The following is a 24,305-nucleotide window of genomic DNA, read 5'->3' as shown; positions in this document are numbered from 1 at the left end:
AAAAACATAGATTCATTAATGAATTGTTAGGAAGAGGGAAGCAAGCAACATACTTTTAGAAGATAAGGCAAAAAAGGAACTCTTTTTCTTCTAAGAAATATTTCCATGGAGAGAGAAAAAAGACTTTTTTTTTAAAGAAAAATTACTTTTTTTGGTCATTTTTGAGCTGTGCTTGAATTTCTATTGTAGTCTCTATTGTCTGAGTTCTTACTCCTAGGCTATGCTAGCTTTTTGGACACTCTCTCCCAATACTGAGGATACACACATAAGAAATGTTTTGAACCCATTTCAACTCATTCAGTAAATGTTTGTTAAATAACTAGTGTCCACAGAGCTATTAAGTGCATTCAAAACAGTGCAGTGACCTGGGGTAAGCAGAATCACAGAATATCAATGTGGAAGGGAGTTCAGTGGTCATCTAGAGTCTAGGGCAACCTTTATTTGGAAAAAATATCTTCCCCAAATGCACCTAAGAACTGATCACCCAGTTTTTGCTTAAAGACTTTTGGTGAGATGGAGCCTACTGCCTTCCAACACAGTCCATTCTTCTGTGGGATAACTGTGATTGTAAGAAAGTTTCTCTTTATATTAAGCTTAAATTTTGCCTCTTTGCAAATGTCTTCTAGTTCAGCCTTCTAGGACCAAACAGAATAAGTCTCATATATCATTAGTGTGTTAGTCTTTCAGCTAGGTTGGTGAAGTGGATGGAGTGCTGGGTCAAGAAGACCTGAGTTCAAATCTGGGCTCAGATACTTATAGCCATGTGACCCTGGGCAAGTCACTTAACTGCTGCTTGCCTCATCTGTAAAATGGAAATAATAATAGCCTCTACCTCCCAAGGTGGTTGAGAGGATCAAATAAATTAATGGCTGAAAAGTGCTTAGCATAGTGCCTGGCACGTAGGAGGTGCTAGACAAATGTTACCTATTATTACCATTAAATATTTGAAGACAGATCTCATAGTTCCTCTGAGCTTTGTTTACAGGCTAAACATCCCAAATCCTTTTACCTGATTGATGATCCTGGTTGTCATCCTCTGGATGCTATGCACCTTGTCAATGCCCTTCCTTGAATGTGGCATCCACCTATATGCAGTACTCTACCTGGGGTCTGACCAGGTCGAGAATATCAGATCCATCATCCACTCTTTCCTAGAAGTTATACCGGTCCATATGATCTGAGATCACATTAGCTTTTTCAAGTTGAAGTATTCCACTCTTGACTCACATTAAGGTTACAGTCTACTGAAGAACCCAGATCTCTTCTAGATAAACTCCTGCCTAGCCACCCATCCCCATCTTACATTGGAGAAGTCAGTTTCTTGAATACCCCAAATGCAAGACTTTATATACTTTTCCCCTTTCATTTTATTAGTTTTGGTCAAATGTTCTAGTCTGGTTAGATCTTTTTATGTTCAGAATTATCCAGTGTGCTAGCTGGCTCTCACAGCTCTGTGTCATCTGCAGAGCTGGTAAGCAGACCATCAGTGTCTTTGTTCAAGTCATTGATAAAATTGTTAAACAGCATAGAACCAAGCATAGATCACCCCCCTTACATCAGTTTTATACTTTATCATGTGAAAATAACATAAAAAGTAATTGTTAGGTAAGGAGAACCCAGGATGCCACCTGGAGGGGTGACAGAGACCCCAGACACCAGTCCCATTGATGGGAGAAAGGGATAGAGGGGGAAGGGTAGGACCAAGCAACTATGAGAAGACTTCTGGAGAAGCTGCTGCTTAGAGATTGCAGTAAACAAGGTAGAAGAAATTCACCTAATGTTTGTTGAGGGGTAGGAGAAATGAGAAGTTTCCTAGTTCAGAGGTGGGGAACCTACAGCCCCAAGGCCTCACGTGGCCCTCTAGGTCCTCAAGTGCAGCCCTTTGACTGAATCCAAACTTCACAGAACAAATCCCCTTAATAAAGGATATGTTCTGTAAAACTTGGACTCAGTCAAAAGGCCACACCCGAGGACCTAGAAGGCCACACGTGGCCTTGAGGCCGCAGGTTTCCTACTCCTGTCCTAGTTACTAGTTATTCTTACCAACTGCCCTCGAAGAGTCTATAGCTTGTTTGACCTATACATTTTCAAAAATAAGTATGATGAAAGGTAATTTGTGATTAAGACAAAGAAGAGTTACAGAGGGGACTTTGAGACAGGAGATCACTTTAAGTTGGAGAAATCAGAGAATGAGGCATGGAGGAGGAGATAGTGACTGAGCTAGGCCTTGAAAGAAGAGAACAATTTTAACAGGCAGTGATGAGGAGGGAGAGAGGGCAACCAGATGTAAGGAATGTCCTAAGTTCATGCAGAGAAGCAAGGGAAAATAGGACAAAATGAGGGACTGGCCTCTTTGACTAGAACATAGAGTACTTGAAGGTGAGTGGACTGAATGAAGTAAGGGTGGAAGGTTTGATTGGAGCCAAATTATGGATGCCTATAAATTTCAGGATAAAGAATGTGTTGTATCTCATATATTAATGGTATTTTAACTCTTAAGATATACTACATCAGTAAAACATTTTGGGGCTGTCCTCAATGCAAGAATATTTATTTATAGCATATATATTTACTACTGTACATACTATTTAAAGGATGGGATAAAGATGAAATAATACATTTAAAATATTTTAACTATTAGCAGTACGAAATATGTTTGCTCTTATTAAAATATTATTAGCAATATATTTTGAAAATCTTGGTTTGGCACTTTGTGATACAGGGATTCCAAAGTGTGGTTCTAAGTTCAGTTTCTCTCAGCACCTGCTTTTAATGACTGTCACAAGTGAAGACAATGCCTCACAAAGATGTAGCTCCAAAGTGAAGTGTATCATTGACTGCCCTTATTAAATGACTTATTTTCCAGTTTCATCTACCAATTATACAAAGATTTTCAATGAAATTTGAGTAGCAAATTTCCTCCTTCCCCAGTGGTGGGGGTTGGTGAATGGTCTCTGGGTGTCAGGTCCCAGGTTTGGAAGGTAGTTATTATGAGTGGGAAGAAGGAGGCATTAAGAGGGCAGGTAGTAAGATGCCTAGCTAGGCATTGGTTTCCTAGAGGTGAATAGCCTTATACATTTGCTTCCAAACTCTCAGATGGCTTTGAGGGTGGATCTTGGGAATATGACTGTAGATCTGAGAGAGTTCTGTGCTTGGCTGCTTGAGCCTAGAATCTGTTGAAAACAATGCTCCCCTTGCTGCTTTCTCCTTCTCGCTCTTCCATGGCCACCACCACTGTACTGGTTTCTCTTCATCTCTCCTTGTTAATACCTCCAGAGCTGGCACAACCTTAACTTGTTTGGGGGGAACAGTGAGAAAGAAGAGCCTGGTAAGAAGCAAGGAGCTCATACAACTCACTGGCAGAGCACACATCAGAGGACATACAAAGTATATGCTGCTAGTGCAGTGGGAAGGGTGAACAAGGACTGACTGGGGGCCAAGGCCTAAGGCCAGGCAGGGCATCATCTCCACCTATCTACCTGCTCTCCAGCACAGCTCAGCCTAGTGTAGGTAGCCAGTGGGGAGGAGAACACCAGACACCAGTGGTCACTGCTGGCTCACTGAACTGCTATGCCACTCTTCATTTCTAATATTTTCTTCCTGCACTTTAATTGATCATCTTGGACATATTGGAGATTATTGTTGTAGGCAATAAGGAGCCACTGAAAGTTGTTGAGCAGAGAAGTGAGACATGATTAGAATTGTGTGTTAAGAATATTAATTTGGCATATATGTGAAGGACTAGGGTAGTTAGGTGGTGCAGTGGATAGAATGCTGGGCCTGGAGTCAGGAAGACTCATGTTCCCATGTTCAAATCTGACCTTAGACACTTACTAGTTATGTGACCCTGGGCAAGTCACTTAACCTGTTTGCCTCAGTTTCCTCATCTGTAAAATAAGGATGGGCAGTTAGGTGGTGCAGTGGATAGAGTACTGAGACTGGAATCAGGAGGATTCATCTTCATGAATTAATCTGGCCTTAGACATGTACTGGCTGTGTGACCCTGGACAAGTCACTTAACCCTATTTGCCTCAATTTCCTCATCTGTAAATTGAGCTGGAGAAGGAAATGACAAACCACTCCAGTACCTTTGCCAAGAAAACCCCAAATGGAGTCACGAAGAGTCAGACACAATTAGATTGAACAACAAAATGTGAAGGATGGACTAGGAAGGGCAGAGACTAGAAGCAAATGTATGGGCCACATGTTAGAAAATCACAAATTAACATTATCTGTGTTGTATTGCATTTTTATTGATTTTGCTAAATATTTTCCAATTGTGTTTTAATTTACTTCCAGTGGTGAGTTTGATGCTTCTGGTACGTGGAGGTGATCAGAGCTGTGGACTGTGGCAGAGTAGAGATGAAACAAGAAATATTGTGAAGGTTGAATTAACAAGTCTTGACAACTGATTGCATATAGAAAGAGTGGCAAAAGAGGGGGAAGAACTAAACATATCATTAAGATTTTTATCCTGAATGGGGTATAGAAATCTATCCTGCCCTGTAGGAAAATTGAAGGGGAAGGGGATAAGAGAAGGGGGGGAGATAGAATGGAGGGCAAATTGGGGGAAGGGTTATTCAGAATGCATGCCACCTTGGGGTGGGGGAGGGATGAGGTGGGGAGAAAATTTGGAACTCAAAATCTTGTGGAAGTGAATGTTGAAAACTAAAAATAAATAAATTTAAAAAGAAAAAAAAGATTTGTATCCTGGTACCTGAGACAAAAGTGGTCATAGCACTTAGCACAGTGCCTGGCATAGGACAGGTACTTAATAAATGCTTGTTGACGTGACTTGGTCTGATCAACAGGAATTAGAATGGAAATGAGAGAATGGGGAAGATTTAGGGTTGACGAGATGATCATGAAGCTGCTTTCTTGGGAGACCTGTTAAGTTTGAGGTGTCAACAGAATGTTCAGGTAGAGATGTCTAGTGGAGAGTTAGAGATTTAGAGTTATAACTCAGGGCAGGAATAAATCAAGAATTTATTGCAGACTTTTTTCTGAATGTTTGGGCTAATGGGGAGCTAGAGCCAAGGGGCATATGCTTCCAGGCCTCAACAGGAAGGAAATTAGAAACAGTTTTTTTTTTGTTTGTTTGTTTTTAAACTACCAGTACTTAGGAAAGGCAGGATGATACAGTAGAAAAGATCATTGGGCTTGTTCCTAGGAGACCTGGGTTTAAAATCTGACTCTGATATGCCCAAGTTGCGTGACTTTAGGCAATTCCCATAGCCTCTCAGGAATGATAATTCCTCCTCTGTAAAATAAGAGGGTTGGGCTAAATGAGCCCTAAGCTTTCTTCCCACTCTAACTTTCCATGTTTTAATGGCCCTTCTAGATCTTACATTCTATGTGCTAAGGCCCATTACAAGTAGACCATTCTGTAGTCTAAGGAAGCTTCTACCTCTAGCCTTCTATAGTTTAAGGTACCTTCCAGCTCCAACATTATATATTTAAAGGCCAATCCCAGCAAAATCCTCTGATCCTTGTACTATATTATGATAAAGAAATCCACGTAATCATAGAATATAAACCCTGACAAATGATCTTAAAAGGGGGACTTCCAGGTCAGCTAAGGGACAAGAGACTGCAGACTAAATAAAGTTCAAGTAAACAAAGACTAAAGAGGGATGTGAACCAAACTTTACAAAATCAACAGTTTCTTACCAGTAGTCCTTCTGAGTACCAGGAAAAGGAGCAGAGAAGGAAATTCTCCGATGCTTCCTTTGAAACCAATCCCCTGAAAATTCTTACAGCCTTCTGCAGTTGGCAATAGGCCCTGTAAATAAAACTGAACCCCCAAATGACACCTGATCATTCCTTGAGATATAAATCATATTTACTTTAAAAAGGATAAATAAAATGCACAAGATATAATAAATATAGGATACTTTGGGGATATAGCTGAGCTCTGTACAAACATGAATCCTAAGTAAAATAGCTTTTTAGGAATTGAGAATCCCTCATTTATTACTTCCCCTTGACTCCCCAATATCCAGTCAGTTGCTAAATCTGATTGACTCTACCTCTACAGTATCTCCTATGCCATCTTTTTTTGTCATACTCCCACAGCCACCAATCTGGTTCATACTTTCAGCACCTTTCACCTGGACTAATCTAATATATTGTTCCTTCACTGGTTTGCCTGCCTCCATTTTCTTCCTCTGCTAATCCATTCTTCACACAGCTGCCAAATTAATCTTCATAACACATAGGTCTGAAAATGCTGCTCCCTTACTCAAAAACCTTCAGTTGCTCCCCACTACTTACAGGATAAAATACAGATTCCTTGGCTTGGCAGGTATGGCCTTAAATTTTCTTCTATTATGAAAAATCTATCTTTAAAATGTCATGTAGGCTTTAAGTTGGGGGTTGAGTTGGAGTTGGTCTAGCAGTTTTGAGATTTAATAGGAATACTGTATTCACCCTTCTCATAGCAGTAGGTGTGTTTGACATGGCAATATGCCCCTGCCCCCCAATCACACATAGATAGCCTAAAGGATTTAATTAGATTGAGATTCAAGTGAGATATCTCAATGCCAGAAACCAAACCTAGAAGCCATGAGTCACATGACAACATGGTATACTCTGAGGAAGTATTTTATAATGAAAAGAACTTTGGTAGATTTGGAGTCAGAAAACCAGAAGGGTCGGGGTGGAGCAGCATGGATATTGGCTCTGATACTTGCCAATGTGGCCCTGAGCAAGTCATTTCTTGTTCTCTCTGGTCCTCACTTTCCTTCCCTGATAAATAAGAAGTGGTGGTTTAAATGATTTCTTTTTCTTCAAGTTCTTAATCATGAGAACCTTTGATAGCAGATAAATCTAAATCAATCTGAGAGGGAAGAAGGGGAGGAGGGGGAGGAAGGGGAGGAAGGCATGTCATTTTGTGAGCTGCTCCCTAAATGGAAAAAAGGAACACTCATGGCACCCAGGAGCTTAATTCTCTATTTCTTCATGCAGCCTTCTACCCACTGAATGCCCCCTATGTCAGATGGCACACAAATGGAGTCACAGTTACTTTTGAATGTTTCAAGGTTAACTTTATGCCAGCTTCTGTTCTGTGTACCCTAGTCAAAGAAAACAAAATTGTAGATTCAGAAGTTGAAGAGACCCCTTATCATATACACAAGGAAACTGAGGCCAAGAGAGTTGAACTAACCTGCCAAATGTCACATAGGTAATGTCAGAGGTGGAATTTGAACTCAGGTCTTATGATTATGGGGGCCAGTGCTCTTTCCATTGTACCACACTGACTCCTACCTTCTTTCACATTAGCTTCTCTATAAGTCCCTTATAATGGCTTGGTTTGCACATAATTTGAGCTAATACTACAGTTCCTCCTCATATACTCCAAGCCCAGTTTAATTGGAGATAGCAATGGCCCAGTGTTTCCTTTGAGGCACAGAAAGTTGTCTTTCTGATCTGCTTCACCTTGCCTAGATATAGTAATTGCTACTCATATTTCTGTAGTGTATTCATCATGATAACACAGCAAGGCAGGTAGGATGAACATTTTCATCCCCATTTTTCAGATCAGTACACTGAAACTCAGTGATGGAAAGTGATTTGCCCAGGAACGTACAACAAGGAAGTTGTACATTGGGAATTCAAATCCAGTTGTCCTGACACCAGGACTAGTGCTTTTACTCTCTACCCTACTACCATTCAATTTACTATACTGAAAAGTACCCTCTCTATCACCTTTCTTTGATTTCTTCAAAGCTACAGGTTAAGGGTTGGGGAAGTATCAATGTTACCTTTCCTTTTACCTAAAACATCATCATTATCATCATTTAAATAGTAATAATAAATAATTGTGAAACACTCTACATATATCCTTTCATTGAATTCTTACAACCCTATGAGATAGATGCTATTATCATTCCCATTTTACAGATGAGAAAAGTAAGAATTTTAGAGATTAAGTGACTTGCCAAGAGTCGCACAGCTAGTAAGTGTCTGAAGTAGGACACCAGTCTAGAACCCTGTCCACTCTGCAGACTAGCTTTCTTATTACTCTACATAGCTGGAAAGTAGCAAGGGGTTCATATTAGTCCCAGATCCCCATGGAGTTATTAAGAGAAGGGAGGGGCTTTGGCATTTTAGAGGATAAGCATTGCTTTGACTCCTACCTTCTCCATATTCCGTAGTTCCTGGAGCTGTTCCACTTGAATCCATCCAAGGAGGGCCCTTTGAGGAGAAGATCTATGTCCAGTGGAAACCTCCCAATGAGACCAATGGCCTGATCACTCTCTATGAGGTAAGACATGTCCAAGAGGTAAAGAGGCCCTTGAAGGACCTTTTCCAGGGAGATATCTCAGCACTGGCTTGCCAGGCTTCATGTGATGCAAACTACTTTGAGAATATGTGTTCCAGAAAATCAGTGCATAATCCTGAAAACACCCCTGTGACTGAACAAGAAGAACAGAACTCTGAAGGACATGGCAGGTAGAGAGTTTTGGTTAGTCAGAACTATTCCCACGTTTCCTATTGACTGCCCAAGAGGCCCCTCAGAGGATTGAGGGGAGCTCCCTCACTCCTAGGATAGCCTTACTGCCATTAGGTCAGTCCTGAACTACCTCAGCCAGTAAAGGGGGGAGGGGAAAGCATCTTGTGTGTCTGAGGGAAATGTTGTAAAATCTAAACATGTGTCAAGGGATGTCTCAAAAACCACATTTTAATAAATGAAATTAAACAAATTAGATTTTTACAATTAGCTTCCAATGCTTATTCCCTCAGAAAATTGCCAATATTATAATTGTTCTCTCCTGGACTCAAAGAGCTTATCTCAATACAGACAGAGAGAAATGGCAAATTGGAAATGAGAGGAGATTCTCTGACTCTGCAGTCCCACCACCATTCCACAATAAAAGGCATGAACTAGGGGGGTGGAAGTGTCAGAGGAGAGAAGGGGGCATATATGAAAGATTTTACAAAGATAAAAATCTAAATGTCTTGGCAATGTATGGGATGACTATGTGGCGGTGTGAGTTAGTAGTGAGGCAGAAGGAGAAGTTGAGGACAGTGTCTGATTTGCAAGCCTGGGTAACTGGGAGAATGGTGGAGTCCTCCAAAGTAATACAAAAAATTAGAAAGAGCAGAGAATTTGAGGGAGAAGATAATGAATTCAGTTTTGAATGAGGAGAAGAGAGTGATAGTCTCAAAGGCTGCAGAGAGGTCAAGAAGAATGAAGATTTTTTTAAAGGCCATTAGATTTAACAATTGGCAATTTAGATCATTGGCAACTTTGGAGAGAGCTGTTTCAGTTGAGTGATGAGGTGGGAAGCTGTATTGCAGAGAGTTTAGAAGAGAATGAGAGGAAAAGGGAGTGGAGGCATCAGTTATAAATCAGCCTTCTCAAGTCTAGCCATAAAATAGAGGAGAAATGTAGGACAATACCTAGTGGCGATGGATAGAACAAATGGGAATTTTTTGAGGATGGGAGAGACATGGGCATGCTCATAGGGGAAGCAAACAGAAAACAAACAGGAGAGATTGATAACCAATGAGAGAGTAGGGATGATAGAAGAGGCAATCTACTGGACAAGATGGGTTGGAATGGGATCATTTGGAGGAGTGAAGGAGGAGATGGTGGTAGAAAGCAACTAAAGGAAGTGAGATGAGGAAGAGAGGAGAAGAGGAAACTCTCACCAAGTGGCCTCAGTTTTTTTCAGTGAATTGTAAGGCATGGTTCCCAGCTGAAAAGGTGGGGAGAAAGAGAGCCATGAGAGATTTGAGAGAGGATCAAAAGGTTTGGAAAATCCAAAAAGTGGAATAGTAATTTAGTTAGGGAAGTATAAAAAGATTACTTTGCTGCAGTCAGGGTCCAGTTGAAATTATGTAAATTAAATTCAATAAAATGCTAATTGAATGCCTATGATGACAGATGCCAAAGAAGACACAAAAGTAACTAAGAAATGTTCCCTGCCCTCAAGAAGCTTATAATCCAGGATGTTATAGTACGATGGATACACAAACAATTATAGCATAAGCCAAAATAGAGTATGGTAAATACATGAAAAAAGGCATAAACAAAATACTATAAAGCATCCAAGGAAGGAAAAGTTATTTCCAGCTGGTGGGGACAGGGATGGTAGAAGGCTTCATTCTCCTATGAAGGAGTGACATTTAAATAGGACCTAGAATTATGGAGTGGTAGGGTTTCAACAAGCAGAAATGGGAAGGCAGGAAAGGGAGGACATTCCAGGCATGAGTAATGATGAAAACAATGGCATGAAGGCAGGAGAGCCTATTTCTTTGGAACAGTGAGCAGGACAGTCTGAATAGAGCACAGAGTAAGTACAAGAAAGGAAATAGTGTGAGAAGAATCTTGTTCCTAACCAAGAATGAGCTAGCGCTCATTTGCTAAAACTTGACTCTTACCTGGGTAGAAAATTTTCTACAGTGAGAGAAAAACTTACAAAGGAGTTGGTGTTATAAGTCTTTCATTTTCAAACCAAGCATGAAGTCTGCCTATATCCCAAGCACAGATTGTCAGTGTCTGAAAGGTGCAGTGGGATTAATGCAGCAACTTCATACATCTGGAAGCTTGATATTCCAAATAGGCTTCTATTACAAGTGAATTTGGCTTGGTCACTTCAGCTTAGCCCCAAGAGAATGTCTGCCTATTATGAAGCCACTATCCTATATGTTATGATTCATGTTCTGATTTGCACTTGGTTTCCCTGAATTAGCTGCATAGAACTGGCAATTTTAGTAATCTAAAACATGGTGATCTTGGGAATACAAAGGATAGTTCACTAGACCTGGAGTAAGGAAAATCAGAGTTGAAATCCTAGACCTGTGATTTCCCTGATATAGGGAATTCTAGTATGAGAAAACTCACTTCCCCAATGCTGGCCAGCACCATTTGCAGCTTATATTTTTAGAGCGTTGCCTGTGCACTGAGAGATTTAGTCACTTGCTCAAGGTCACCCAACCCTTGTGTCAGAAGAAGGGTTTGAACCAGATTTTCCTGGTTTTGAAGTCAGCTCTCTATCTATTATACCATGCTGCCTCGCATGTATTATGACAACGTAGGTTAACTGGATGACTATTACCTATATCTGGTGATTTACATGAGCAGACATCATATCACCAGAAAGAATTGAGGCAGAATTGCTGAAGACGATAAAGGTTTGTACAAGAAATGAAGCATTTTGAGAACACAGGTGATATTTTTATCACTGCTGCTGATTAAAGGCAAAGGCATAGGAAGAGAAAGACAGACATGGGAAGTGAACAGCCAGTTAAGAGGATGGTTTTTGAGAATAGGATTTTGGATCACAGCATAAAATATAGAAGAATGGCATGCTCCTAGCCAGAAATGGAGTGCACCTACCAAGAGCTGGTAAGAATGTGTTTGCTTGTTAGTCTAGCCAAATCTTATCAAAAGTGCCTTTTAACTAAAAAGGAAAGAGAAAGGAGAAAACTGTCATTGCACCAAGTTCCATTCCATAAACAGCAGCAACAGTATAGAAAGAAGAATAGCGGGAGAGACACCCAGAAATACACAAGCAACAAAATCAAAAAAAGGAGCCAGCAATTTTAAAAATACCAATGAATGTAGAGGTCTTTACAAAAATGCATAAAGACTAGGTACCAAGCAAGGTGAATAAAAGATCCTAAAGGAAGAAGGTAACTTTGATCTTATATATATCACTGAGGCTTGATGGGATGAGACTCAGGACTGGAATATGATGATAGAAGGCCATGTACCTTATTCAGTAGGACTGGGATAGATAAAAATGGGGTATATAGTAGTACCATATATGAAGAATATATATCAGTGTGAAGAAATCCAAGAACCTGAACAGGAGAACATGGTGAAGAAGATAAATGGAGACAAAAAAAAATAGAAGCAATATTATCATTGTAGTATACTAGAGACCACTGGGGCATCTAGGTGTTAGAGTGTTAAAGTTACTGTAGGCACCAGACCTAGAGTCAGGAAGACCTGGGTTCAAATCCGCCCTTAGAAACTTACTGGCCATGTGACCGTGGGCAAGTTACTTAACCCTGTTTGCCTCAGTTTCCTCATTTGTAAAATGAGCTAGAGAAAAGAAAAGGTAAACCACTCCACTATCTCTGCCAAGAAAACCCCAGATGGGGTCAGGCATGACTGAAAAACTACTGGACACCAACAATATGATATTCTTCTGGACAAAATTAAGAGATATTGGTCAGGTGGCAGTGCAGTTAGGTAGATTTTAAAATGGTTTATTATACATATCCCAAGAATAGTCATCAGCAGTTTAACTTATCCTCCAAAGAAAGTGTGTAGGAGAGGGCCTCCAGGATCTAAACTTGTTATTTAACACCTTTGTAAAAGAGTTGCCTAATTAATAGATGGCATGCTTTTTGGGTTTTCAGGTGACACATATGTAAGTCAAGTTAAGATGCAAGTATTAATCAATTACAATATGCCTGGAGCCTGGACAGGAATGAAGGGATGAACATGACTAGCTTAAACCTTTCCTTAAAATAGAAGTTCCAGAAGAAACTGACCAGTTAGAGAAGGCAGCTATAGGAATCTTCCAGGGTAAAAAGACAGAGTAGAAAATGAGTTCCAGAGAATCAAGAATGGCACCCAGAGAGGAAATGAGAAGAGGAGAAATAATACATTATATGACAGAATTTTCAAAGTTTCTGAAAAGGTGGACCACAAGACTGAATATAATAAGATGAGATTTTATAGTGTTAAATGTAAATACCCTTAGGTTCAAAAAATCATCTTCAGAAGTACAATATGAAGGACATATGACTGAAAAGAAGTTCATGTGAAACTCTGGGTTTTGTGAACTTCATACTATATACTTCTTTGCATAAAGATGATTTTGCTGGAAGTGGTGAACAGGAACTATGGGTTCATCATATTTCAAAGAACTATACTGTGTATGTCAACACTTGATAAATGTTTTTGTTGAACTTATCTCAGAGGAACCATTAAAAGAAACAAAGGATTAGTAAGTAGATAAATATAGAAGCCATGTGATGCAAGGAAAAGTATCTGACAAAGTCTCTAATGAAGTGCTTATGGACAAGATGGACATGTATTGACTTGATGATGGTATGGTTAAGGTAGACTGAAGCAAAAAAAATTATTCATGGATCAATAGCAACTTGGAAAGAGGTCTCTACTGGAGTACCCCTGAGATCTGTTCTGGGCTTATCATCAATAACTTCAGTGAAAGCATACGTTATATATTTACCAAGATTGTAGATATTATAATTATGGAAGACATAACCAACACATCCTTCACAGAGATAGAGTCCAAAAAGATCATGACAGCTTAGAACAATGGGCCTGATATAATAACATGAAATGTAATAGGGATAAATTTCAGATACTATACTTATTTCAGAATATCGGTGCACAAATACAAAATGGTAGAGGCACAATTGGACATCCATTCAAATGAAAAGTATTTGGGTTCTAATAAATTTATATACTCTGAATGAGTCAGTAGTATAATATATGTAGTGCAGAGAAAAGAGTGCTAGATTTCAGAGTCAGAAAACTTGGGTTGAAATTCAAATCCTGACACTTTACCTGTGTGACCTTGGGCAATCAATTAACCTTCCTTGAAACCTCAGTTTGCTTTCTGCAAAATGAGGGGCTTGAACTAGATTACTCCTTAGATCTCTTCAAGATCTAGATGTATGACTCTATGATCATCATATATAGTGTCAGAAATAAAAAGCGAATTCAATTTTGGGTTGCAGTAATAGGGGCATGTTGTCCTGAAAGAAAGGAAGAGGCAGTTCTGCTCTGTGATGCTTTGGTCTGATGGTGTCTAGAGTATTGTGTTCAGTTCCAGGTGCCACATTTTAGGAAGGACCCTGATAAACTTGAGTGAGGAGAAAGGAGGAGAGTGACCAGGATCACAAGAGGATCATTGGCAGGCGTAGGAATCTGTTTGTACTTAGCCTTTGCTGCTATAGGCATGCTATGGAGAGGACCAGAGACTGGGCTCTAGGAAGATCAGTTAAATAAATAGGGTATTTAACCTTGAGAAGAGAAGATTTAGAGGGCATCTTAAGTATTTGCAAGGTCAACTTGGGAAGGAGAAATTTGACTTGGTCTACTTTACTCCAAACGGCAGAACTAGCAGTCACAGGTAGACAGATAGTTTTCAGCTTAGTATAAAGATATACTTTGTAATAATTAGAGCTTTCTAAAAGTGGAAAGGGATGCTTCAGGAGATGGTGTCTGTCGGGAGCTGAAGGTGTTATGGGGTCAAAAGGAGAAGAGGATGTGAAAAAAAGTGGAACTTGCTGTGTTGGAGTGGGGAAGGGGTTGTCAAAAGGAGGAGATGGGGTCTGCTATGCCCTAAGCTTCTCTAACAGCCTTACAAAGTTGCCTCTGGGCTAGTGTCTGGTTGTGGAGCTGGAGAGACCAACTTGAGGAGGGGTAGGGGCTGAGAATGACATACGTTCCATATTCAGAGAACAAGTGAGAGGCCTAACTAGAGGGTTCTTAGAGGGGAGTAGCGTGGCCTAAGATTACAGAGGCAGGCTGGAGCTAGATCTCGAAGAGCCTTGGATGATAATGACCTTTGTGGTGTGGAGCCACTGACTCCGCATCCAGAGAGACAATGAGAGTAATAATATGAGCAGCGTCAATTCACTGTGTATGTGGGAGGAAAGCAGAGTAACAGTGATCCAGAGAAAGTATAAGAAGGTTTTATTGAGGGAGCCTGGAAAGAGTGAGAGAGGGGAGAAGAGAATGAATCCTGCATGAGGATGAGTTTTCCATGTATGAGTGTGCAGGAGAGGGTGATAACCCTGTGAGTTGTAAGGGTGAAGTTGACAAGCCCCGGGATGAGCCCTCGCTAGCATTGAGCCCTGATTTGAAGATCGTTGATCTGGAGCAGGAAAGGTCTTGAGAGGCCATTTAGTTCAACCCCCTTTATTTTATAAATAAGGAAGCAGAGGCCCAGAAACTGACCTGATGAAAAGTCACGTAAGTAGTTATCTGGGGCAGGGTTTAAATCCAGCCCAGCTGACTCCAGAGCCAGGTTTCTTTCTTCTTTGCCACGCCCCTGCCCTCAAGTAATTGTTTACAATGAGGTTACATGAAGATTCCCCTGAGATTTGAATTTAGATAGCTATATTCAGAGTCCAGGGTGCTAACCATTATACCCCGGAGGAAACGGAAAGAGGCAAGATGGGATAATAGAAAGATCCCTGGATTTGGAGTCAGAGAGCCTAGGCTTAAATTTGATCTTTGTGATTTTGGGCAAGTGACTTAATCTCTCTGGACTTCATTTTCACTTGGCAGCTAAGTAGTACAGCGGATAAAGTGCTGGACCCGGAGTCAGCAAGACCTAAGTTTAAAACCGGCCTTGGATGCTTGATAGTTATTCCACCCTGTGCAAGTCATTTAACCTCTGCTTGCCTCAGTTCCCTTATCTATAGAATGGGCATAATAATAGCACCTACCTCTGAGGGTTGTTGTGAAGATAAAATGAGATATTTTTAAAGTGCTTTGCAAACCTCTAAGTGCTATATAAATACAAATTATTATTATTGTCATTTTCATTGGTAAAATGAAGGAGTTGAACTAGAAGATATGTAGTGTGTCATCCATCTTTCTGTTCTAAGATCCTGCAAGTTCAGGCTGTGTACCAGACAGCTGGGTGTTAGAAACTCCTTCGCCAGATGCAAAATCAGAATTGGTCCTGGAAAATGTACTGTGTTCTGAGCTTGGAGGTTGGGGACCAGGGGCACCCTCCTGGAAAAGGTAGGAAATGAGTTGAGTCTTTAAGGAAGCCAGGGAAACTGAGAGGTGGGGGATAGCCAGTGAAAAGGAATGCTTAAAAAAAGACTTAAGGGAGATATGATCCTTGTTTTCAGATAGTTGAAAGGCTAGTATGGGGGAAAACCATGGGGCATCAGAGAGCAGAGCTAGGACCCCTGGTTAAAGGAAGATTTTTTTTCCCCTGGTGAGAGCTGTCCAACAATAGATAGGGCTGCCTCAGAAGAAAAAGAACTCTTATTTCTGGACATTTTGAGAACTCTGTTCTCAAACAGAGCCTGGGTGACCCCTTATTGGTGCTGTTTAGGGGAGATTCACATGCCAGGTAAGGCTGCAGCCGGGTGATCTCTGAGGTCCCTTTCAACTCTGAGATTCTTGGATTTTTTTTGAAGAAAAAACCCGTCAGAGTCTGCAGATACCATCAATCCCTGTAACTCGTAGGACGAAGCAAACATCCTTACTTTAAGAAAAGAAAGAAACAAAAAGTCAATTGCTCACTCCTCCAAAAGTTTGTTTTTGAATATAAATCTCTATCAAAGACTTTCAATTTTTGTTGATGAAAAGAATAGCCATTGGATGAATGATGGGCTTGATTTTTTTTATTAAATTATTCTATTAATTGCTTGAGTGGAAATGCTTTGAAAATTACAATGTGCTTTCTAAATGCAAGATAATAATAATAATAATAATGACCTCACATTTAGATAGAAATGTATATAATTTTAAAGGCATATTCTCATGTGTAATCTCATCTGATCATCACACAACCCTGTGAGGTTGATAATCAATTAGTCAACAATTATTAGGGTGCCAACTATGTGTCGGGCCAGGGATATAAAGACAAAACCAAAGAAGCTTTCATTTAAATGGAGAGGACTAATCATCACAAAAAAGTAAATATAAAGGTTATATAAATACACACACACACACATGTATGTGTGTGTATGTAAGCTAAATAGAAAGTAATTGGTAGGGAGCAGAGCAGTAAGAGCTGGGAAAAGGGAATTGAAGAAAGCCTCATGAAGTAGGTGTCACCTAAGTCATTGAAGGGAGGTAGAATTTCTAAGAGGTGGGGGGAGGTGGGGAGAAGGAAATGCATTCTTGGCATGGGCAGCAGCCTGAGGAAAGGTAGAGAGGAGGGAGACCAAATGTTGGGCACTGAGAACAGCAAGCAAACTCATTTAGTAGCAACAAAGGGGATATGCAGGAAAGTAATGTGTAATAAGCCTGCACAGGGAGGCTGGAGTCAAATTGTGGAGGACTTAGCAGCAGAGAATTATTGGTTATTAAAGCTGAGAGGTACCATTAGGATCATCTGTTTCAACCTGCTCATTATGCAGATGTGTAAACCAAAGGCCAGAGATGCGATTATTATTCCCATTTTACATATTAAAGATGAGGACAGCACATGTTTACAAGGTGTCATTTGATGGCCTGTCACACCCAGTAAAGCCTAAAATTCCACAAAACCTGTACAGATACTCACACCTCCACCCCCACTCACACATATGTATATAGACACTATATATGTATTTATATATAATATGTATGTATATGCATATATATGTCACATATATACATACCCACATACATATATGTGTATTTTATTTATACACACACACATACACACACACACACAGTGTGTGTGTGTGTGTGTGTGTGTGCGCGCGCGTGTGTGTGTGTGTGTGTTTGCTCCAGACTCCTGGCAGCAAAAACAATGCCAAAAGAGGGACACAGAAGGGAGATTTTACCATCTTTGTAACTTTGCTGCCCATTCTTAAAACAATCCAGGAATGAAATATTATTGACATTATTAGGAAGATCAAATCACCGTAAAGTGAAGTGAGTGCTAATGTAGTGGAATGAGCCTGTCCCAGGGTGCCTCGCATGTCCTGTTTTATTGCTACTTGTGTTCAAGATGGGTTCAAATTGATTCCCTCCCCCAGTGTTCTTGTCAATTATCGTGGGCTGACAGGCATATGCTTCATAATCTGATAATGTGAGACCCTCCAGGGAGAGGATCTAGGGACCACTAGTCGGTACAAATACAGGATGGGGGAGATGTGGCTTAATAACAGCTCCTATGAAAGAGACAGAAGATTGAGTAAACTCACTCTGAGTCAACAACATCACTTGGCAACCAGAAAAACTAATGAGAAAGAGGGAGAGAGAGGGAGAGAGACAGACAGACAGACAGAGAGACAGAGAAACAGAGACAGACAGAAACAGAGATAAGTAGGTAATTCCTTCCATTTTAATTTATCATAGACAAATTCCATGACTTTGGCTCTTACAATATCACCAAAAGAATAATGGTGCTAAAAAGATGAAGAATGAATGAATGAATGAATGAAAATGTAATTCACTTTATTAAGTGGTTATTTTAGAAACTGAGATTAGCCTTTTGCCTGAATGTCTCCAAAGGACTGAACTCATACCAAGGCAGAGAAGTTACAGAAAGGCATATTTTAGTTCAATAGAAGAAAGACCTTTCTATCAATTATAGGATCTTAGTATTTCTTTTTAAATAGTTTATCATATTTTATTTTTCAAATAACAAGTATTTTTTATTAATCTGTCCCTCCTACCACTCCCTCTCCCCATTATCAAATGAGATAATGTTTGTAAAGCACTTAGCACAGTGCCTAGCACATAGTAGTACTTAATAAATGCCTGTTTCCTTCCTTTCACTGGGCAAATTTTTTAAAAAAGTCCCTTAATCCCTGGCTATATAGTCCAGTATAAGAACATAGGAATTAGAGCTTGAATCAACTGACCCAACACTTCCCTCATTTTACAGAGAAGGAAACTGAGGCCAAGAAGAGGACAGTGACTTGGCTAAATCACACAGCTAGTAAGTGGCAGAACTGAGATTTGAACCCAGGTTTTCTGGTTCCAAATCCAGTATTCTTTCCACTCTGTCCTTTCCTAGAATAGACTATTCCAAAGAGTAGTGAGCTCCCTGTCACTGGAAATGCCCAAGCAGGGGATAGATGAGCACCCATAAGGGATGTGGAAAGGAAGTTTCTTGCAGGAGGCAGAATGTTGGACAAAATAAGTAGGTGGAGTCTTGTCTATCCCTTTGTAGTCTCCACTGTTTTTATTTAAATTCTATAATTACGTACCTATTGTGTCCAAGGTGCTGATGACAAATGGAATGAATGTTCTTATAGATGCAGCTAGGTGGTGCCATGGATAGAATGCTGGGCCTGGAGTCAGGAAGACCTGAGTTCAATCTGGAATTTAGACATTGTGTGATCCTGGGCAATTCACTTTACCACTGCCTGCCACAGTTTCCCCATCTGTAAAATTGGGGATATTTACCCCCCAGGGTTGTTATGAAGATTGAATTTGTAAAATGCTTATCATAGTATCTGGCACATAGTAGGTACTTAAATTTTTCTATTTCCTCCTCTCTCTTTTCCATTTGTAGCTTTGGCTGTATGAAAGATAGTTGGTCCTGAGAGTTATTGGGATAAACTAAAATCAAGACTTTTTTTTTTTTCTGCAAGGTCTTACAAAGCTTAAAATTCAGCTTGACTGAAATGCCCCTTGTGATACTGAAGCTGGAAAAGAGATTCACACACATGTTATTAAGGTTGTGGTGTTTTCCCTTCTCTGATTTAGGGACACCTGCAGAACTCCAGCTCCCCATGAAATGCAGACCATCAAAATTACAGATGGCATTTCAGAGCCTGATTAGGGTCAATATGGGAAGGCAACCACAAATCAGTTGTCTAAAACTCTGTGGCATCATCGTTTGTCGACAAGCACTTAACGGGTCATAAAAACAATAATCAATATATGTTTCAATGCAATTAGATTTTCTGCTTCTCTCTCCCTAAATCTCATAGCTCGGGGTGCAGGAATTCAGCCAGCAGAATTTACCTGAGGAACTGGGTTAATGGGGAGTAAGCATATTTAAAATTCAGGCATGTGAATGTACTCAGTGAGCTTTTCTGTTTAGCAGTCAGAATCGCTAAGTTCCTAATTACGACGTATAAATGTGAACAGCTTAAACAGAATGAGAAGGCCCTAATGAGCTGGGGAATGGGTGCCTTGATCATGCTGGAGAGTTGATTGACATTTCTCCTGCAAGCTATTCTCAGAGCCTGGCATTCGGTGTTAAATAAAAGACAGCCACATCTGAAATAAAGCTCAGGCTACATCGTTCCTGCTTGCAAGATGTATTTTAAAAATACAATGGATTTGAAACTTGTCAATGTTTTCCTGGATGCAGATGGTTTGGCTCAGACTGGGAAAATGCACAGGCCTCAAGAGCCAGGATGCAATCCCAACATGCTCTGAGTGGGACAGGAACACTTGCTTTGAGGAGAATGGAGGATTGCAGCATTGGAAATGAGGGTAGTAAACGTTAAAACATTAATGAAGAGAGAATGGGAAAGAACTATCTACTCTGATGAAGAATCTAAAAAATAAAATGCAAATTAGCACATGCCTGAGCCCTTCAAGAAATGAGAAGGAAGGAAAAGGTATGATTTAGACTGGGTAAATTGGGCATGCTTTACTTCTCCTATCAATTAGCATGAAATCCATGGGAATTTGGGGTACATGGAGAACTCAGAGCATGGTGACTCTATTTGTAATTTATCGATAAACACTTTGTTTTGATACAACACATACTCCATGGCAAGTACTCAGATGCTATTACAAAGTGCTTTGCCCCCTCCAGAAGAAAAAAAAAAAGTTAGATTAGAGATTAAGAAAAAGGAGGGATATATTTTCTAACTCTGACGATACAGTACTAGCATTAACAGTTGGATTTGCCCAATGTTCTGTTGTTTCTTCCTATTGACTTCATTTCCATTGTAATAGTCATTATGGTTATTATGCTTTTGCCTCTGCTTTCTTCATTCTGCATATCTGCCTAGAAGTCAATCAACCAACTGACCAACAAACATTTATTTAGTATCTACTATGCTATATCTACTAATCTCTGTGTTAGGCTCTGGGGTTACAAAGAAAGTGGCAAATTGTCCCTGCCTTCATGAGGTTTGCATTCTAATGGGGTGCAGGCAGCACACACATATATGCATATATATAGTATGCCTACAAGGCAGAAGAAGGGTAGGGGCAGTGATGGAGATCAGGTGAGACTTCATGCTCAAGTGAGTCTTGAAGGAAATGAGAGATTCCAAAAGGCAGTTATAAGAAGAAGATGCAGTCCAACTGTGGGAAGCAGGCAGGGAAGAGGCACCAAGAGGGGAGACAGAGTGTTTACCTGTGAACACTAGCAACAAAACCAGTTTGGCTGAACCTTAGAGAGAATAGAAGGGAATTGGGTATTACAGGACTGGTAAAGTAAGATGGGATCACATTGTGAAGAGCTTTAAATGCCAAACAGAGGTATTTATATTACATCCTAGAGGGAACTTCTAGTAGGGGGACAGAACGTGGAGATAGGGTCATATTTTGGCAAGTGCAAGAAAGATAGAGTGGGGTGAGACTTGAGGCAGGGAGGCCAAATAAGAGACTCCTGTGGTCTTCTCGTGCTTCTCGGAATTTGTCCTATTTGCTGTTTCTTATGGCACAGCAATATTCATTATCTTACTGACTTTATGAACATGCTTGGACAATCTAATGGTAAGAGGAATTAGATAAAGCCATGGCAAAATTCATAGATAATAATCTTTGCTGCATAGAGTAGCAAATACAGTACTAGGTTTAGAGTCAGAAAAATTTGGGTTAATATCCAACATTTGATACTTATGAACTGGATGTTTATGACTTGGATTCAAATCCTCCCTCTGATATGGCCCTAGGAAATTCATTTAACTTCCCTGGGCTTTGAGTTCCTCATCTGTAAAATCAGCAGAGTAAACTAAATGCCCTCTGAGACCTTTTCCCCTAAGTATATGATCCTATGATCCAGAGAATCCTGGATAATTTATGTGGCCTTTTCACCCAGCCAGTCCCAAACCTTGAGGACAGCAATTGCCCTTCTGCAGCTTGCCCCAACAGTGACTGGCTCAATATTTGTCAAAAAAAAATGTTATTGATTGGGTAGATCAATTTTCTGAAATATATAAAAAATTTCATAGCCATGTTGCAAAATAATAATATAAATTGTAAATAAACAAATACATTTAATGTCTAAAGGTGAAAAAGAAATTCTTTTTAATTCTTAAAATTCCATATCAATATGCTGCTGATATCATCATAATCATCATCATTAAAATGATAGCCCTGCAAAAATTTGTTTTCTTGTGGCATCTTTAGTTTGTTCTGTCAAAGTCTTTTGCACATATACTCTCATCAATCTTCAAACTATTCCTCTTAAATAAATGTAAACTGCATAGCCATTTGTGTGTATTTAATAGTAATGTAGTGGCTATGTGTCAGGCATTGTTGCTGCTTTAAAATGACCCCTTTCCTTCCATTGATGATATCTTCTTATTAACATATGATTTCCTTCCTGGTCCTTGTTGCCCAATTGACAACACATTGATGATGGTTGATTAATGACTGATTATTAGTGATTGATTCACTGCTAGTTCATAAACCTTGGGCCTGGCCCTTAAAAGGGTACACGCAAAGGAAGAGACACAAAGCCTGGAGAGCTACCGCAAAATGACCTAGAGATGGGGGCTATATGCAAACATGGACTTGGTTCTTTGGAAGAAGCCTGATATATTTGCTGAATCTTTCCAAGGAACCACAAGGCTCCCCAGGACAAGAGAAACCAGGATTAATGGAGGCAGAGAGAACTGTGATTTCCTTGGTCATATTGGGATAGGTTGAAACTCAATCTAGAACTAGTGAAATGGCAATGGTAAAATGGCAGATGAGCCCCTGCACCAAGCTGAGGAATTCTCAGGCAAGAGCTGGGAAGCAATGGGGGCCAGGTATGCAGTGTGGAAATTCAAGCAAAATTAGACCTCGTTCTTCACTGGCTCTGTGAGTTATGTGGCCTTTTTAGATCCAGAAAGTGATTGACTGTCATTCCTTAGTTCTTTTCTTTTTTTAAGCAATAGAGTGGTTGGGGATTTTACTATAAATCTGAAGATATGTGTAGATCAAAACACAGCGCCTGTCTCTAAGCACTATATAAATGTTAGTTACTACTATTGTTATTGTTATTAACATTATTATGTCTCTGGAGAAGACAGAAGCCCACTGGAGAAGGAAAGGGAATTATCTTTATTACATATGCAGACATAAGTGAGTCCTTTGCTTTTGTGTCAGGTTAAATGAAACCTGGCCAATATTTAGTTTCATATTAGCCTAAGACCCTCTTTCCTTTTTTAGTGCTGAGAGCTAGATATGAGATAAATTCTGGTGTTCTCAGAGAAACCCTGGATGGCAGCATAAGCCAAAGAAAGTGTGATTATTTAGAAGTCTTAGAATTGACCCACCAGTCCATGAGGTCCAGAACTGAGGTTCAGCCCACTCATACCTTCTCCACAAAGGGAAGAGCACTCAGGATGCTAGAGACTAGTAATCCCTCATGGTGAGCTCCAGCTCCTCATTGAACATATAGTCCTCTAGACAAGTAGTGCAACTGTGGGTGGATACTCCTTACAAGAGGAAAAAACTCATGATTGATAAAGCATTGACTTCTATACCAAGTGGAGAAGCACAGTCCACATAACTCACTATACCAATCAAGGGCAAGGTTTGCTTTTGTGCCTTTATGTCAAGTCTCTATTCCTTTCTGCTCCTCAAATCTAGCTCTAGCTTAGTCTAGAACCTACTCTACTTGGTCCAAGAATAAAGCACCTGACCTGGAGTCTGGAAGACCTGAGTTCAAAGGGGACCTCAGACATTTACTGACTGTGAGACCCGGGACAAGTCACTCAGTTCTCTCATCTGTAAAGTGGGTATAATAATAGCACCTACCTCATAGGGTTTTTGTGAGGATCAAATGAGGATCAAACTTTAAGGCATTTAGCACAGTGTCTTGCAAGTATTAATTGCTATACAAATGTTAACTATCATCACCATCATCATCATCATCATCATCATCATCGTCATCATCAACATGATTCAGGAACTTGGTTAGGACCAGAAACTTCTAAACCTTTCTACCACTATTAGTTCACGTTCTTGCCAACTCTCAGATTGGCTTAGGGACCCCTTTCCTCTCTGTAGATGCCTTTGTTTGCTGCCAGCCATGGGTCATGGTTCCTACTACCATGGAAGGCTTCCTAGTTCCCTAGATAGATGCATAGACCACCCTCTGGGGAGTCAAGTTCATATTTCTATATTATCCCTCTTCTCTCTGTATTTCTCTGCAGCTCTCCAATATCTAGTCTTGCTCTATTTCCATCTGTGTCTCTCCCCTTGCCTCCTTTCCTTTAAAGGCCAAACTCAGATATATGAATTAGGACAAATCAATCATCAACCATCAGATGGATCGTAGGATCAGTCCTGGAATTAGAAAGGGCCTCAGAAACCATCTAGTCAAACCCTCTCATTTTACATTTTTTGAAAAAAGGGAGTATTAAGAAATTTAACTAACTTGATATCAATCTTAAGCAGGAGCTGATACCATGCCCTCTGACCCCAGAGCCAATGC

At 40.1% G+C, this 24,305-nt stretch overlaps 1 protein-coding gene across 1 annotated transcript in view; it reads left to right on the top strand.

Moving 5' to 3' along the window:
- The window catches only part of PTPRT (protein tyrosine phosphatase, receptor type T), an 885,105-nt gene that overhangs the window by 531,536 nt on the left and 329,264 nt on the right, over positions 1-24,305 (top strand). Inside the window, exon 8 of the mRNA XM_027867127.1 lies at positions 8,157-8,266. Within this exon, the coding sequence (XP_027722928.1) occupies positions 8,157-8,266 (110 nt within the window). The remainder of the gene's footprint in view (positions 1-8,156; positions 8,267-24,305) is intronic.

The sequence above is a fragment of the Vombatus ursinus genome, unplaced genomic scaffold (assembly GCF_900497805.2).
Source record: "Vombatus ursinus unplaced genomic scaffold, bare-nosed wombat genome assembly UNPS02014785.1, whole genome shotgun sequence".
NCBI classification, from domain to species: domain Eukaryota; kingdom Metazoa; phylum Chordata; class Mammalia; order Diprotodontia; family Vombatidae; genus Vombatus; species Vombatus ursinus.
The sequence above is the reverse complement of the archived record's forward strand: the minus strand, read 5'-3'. Positions and strand labels throughout refer to the sequence as shown.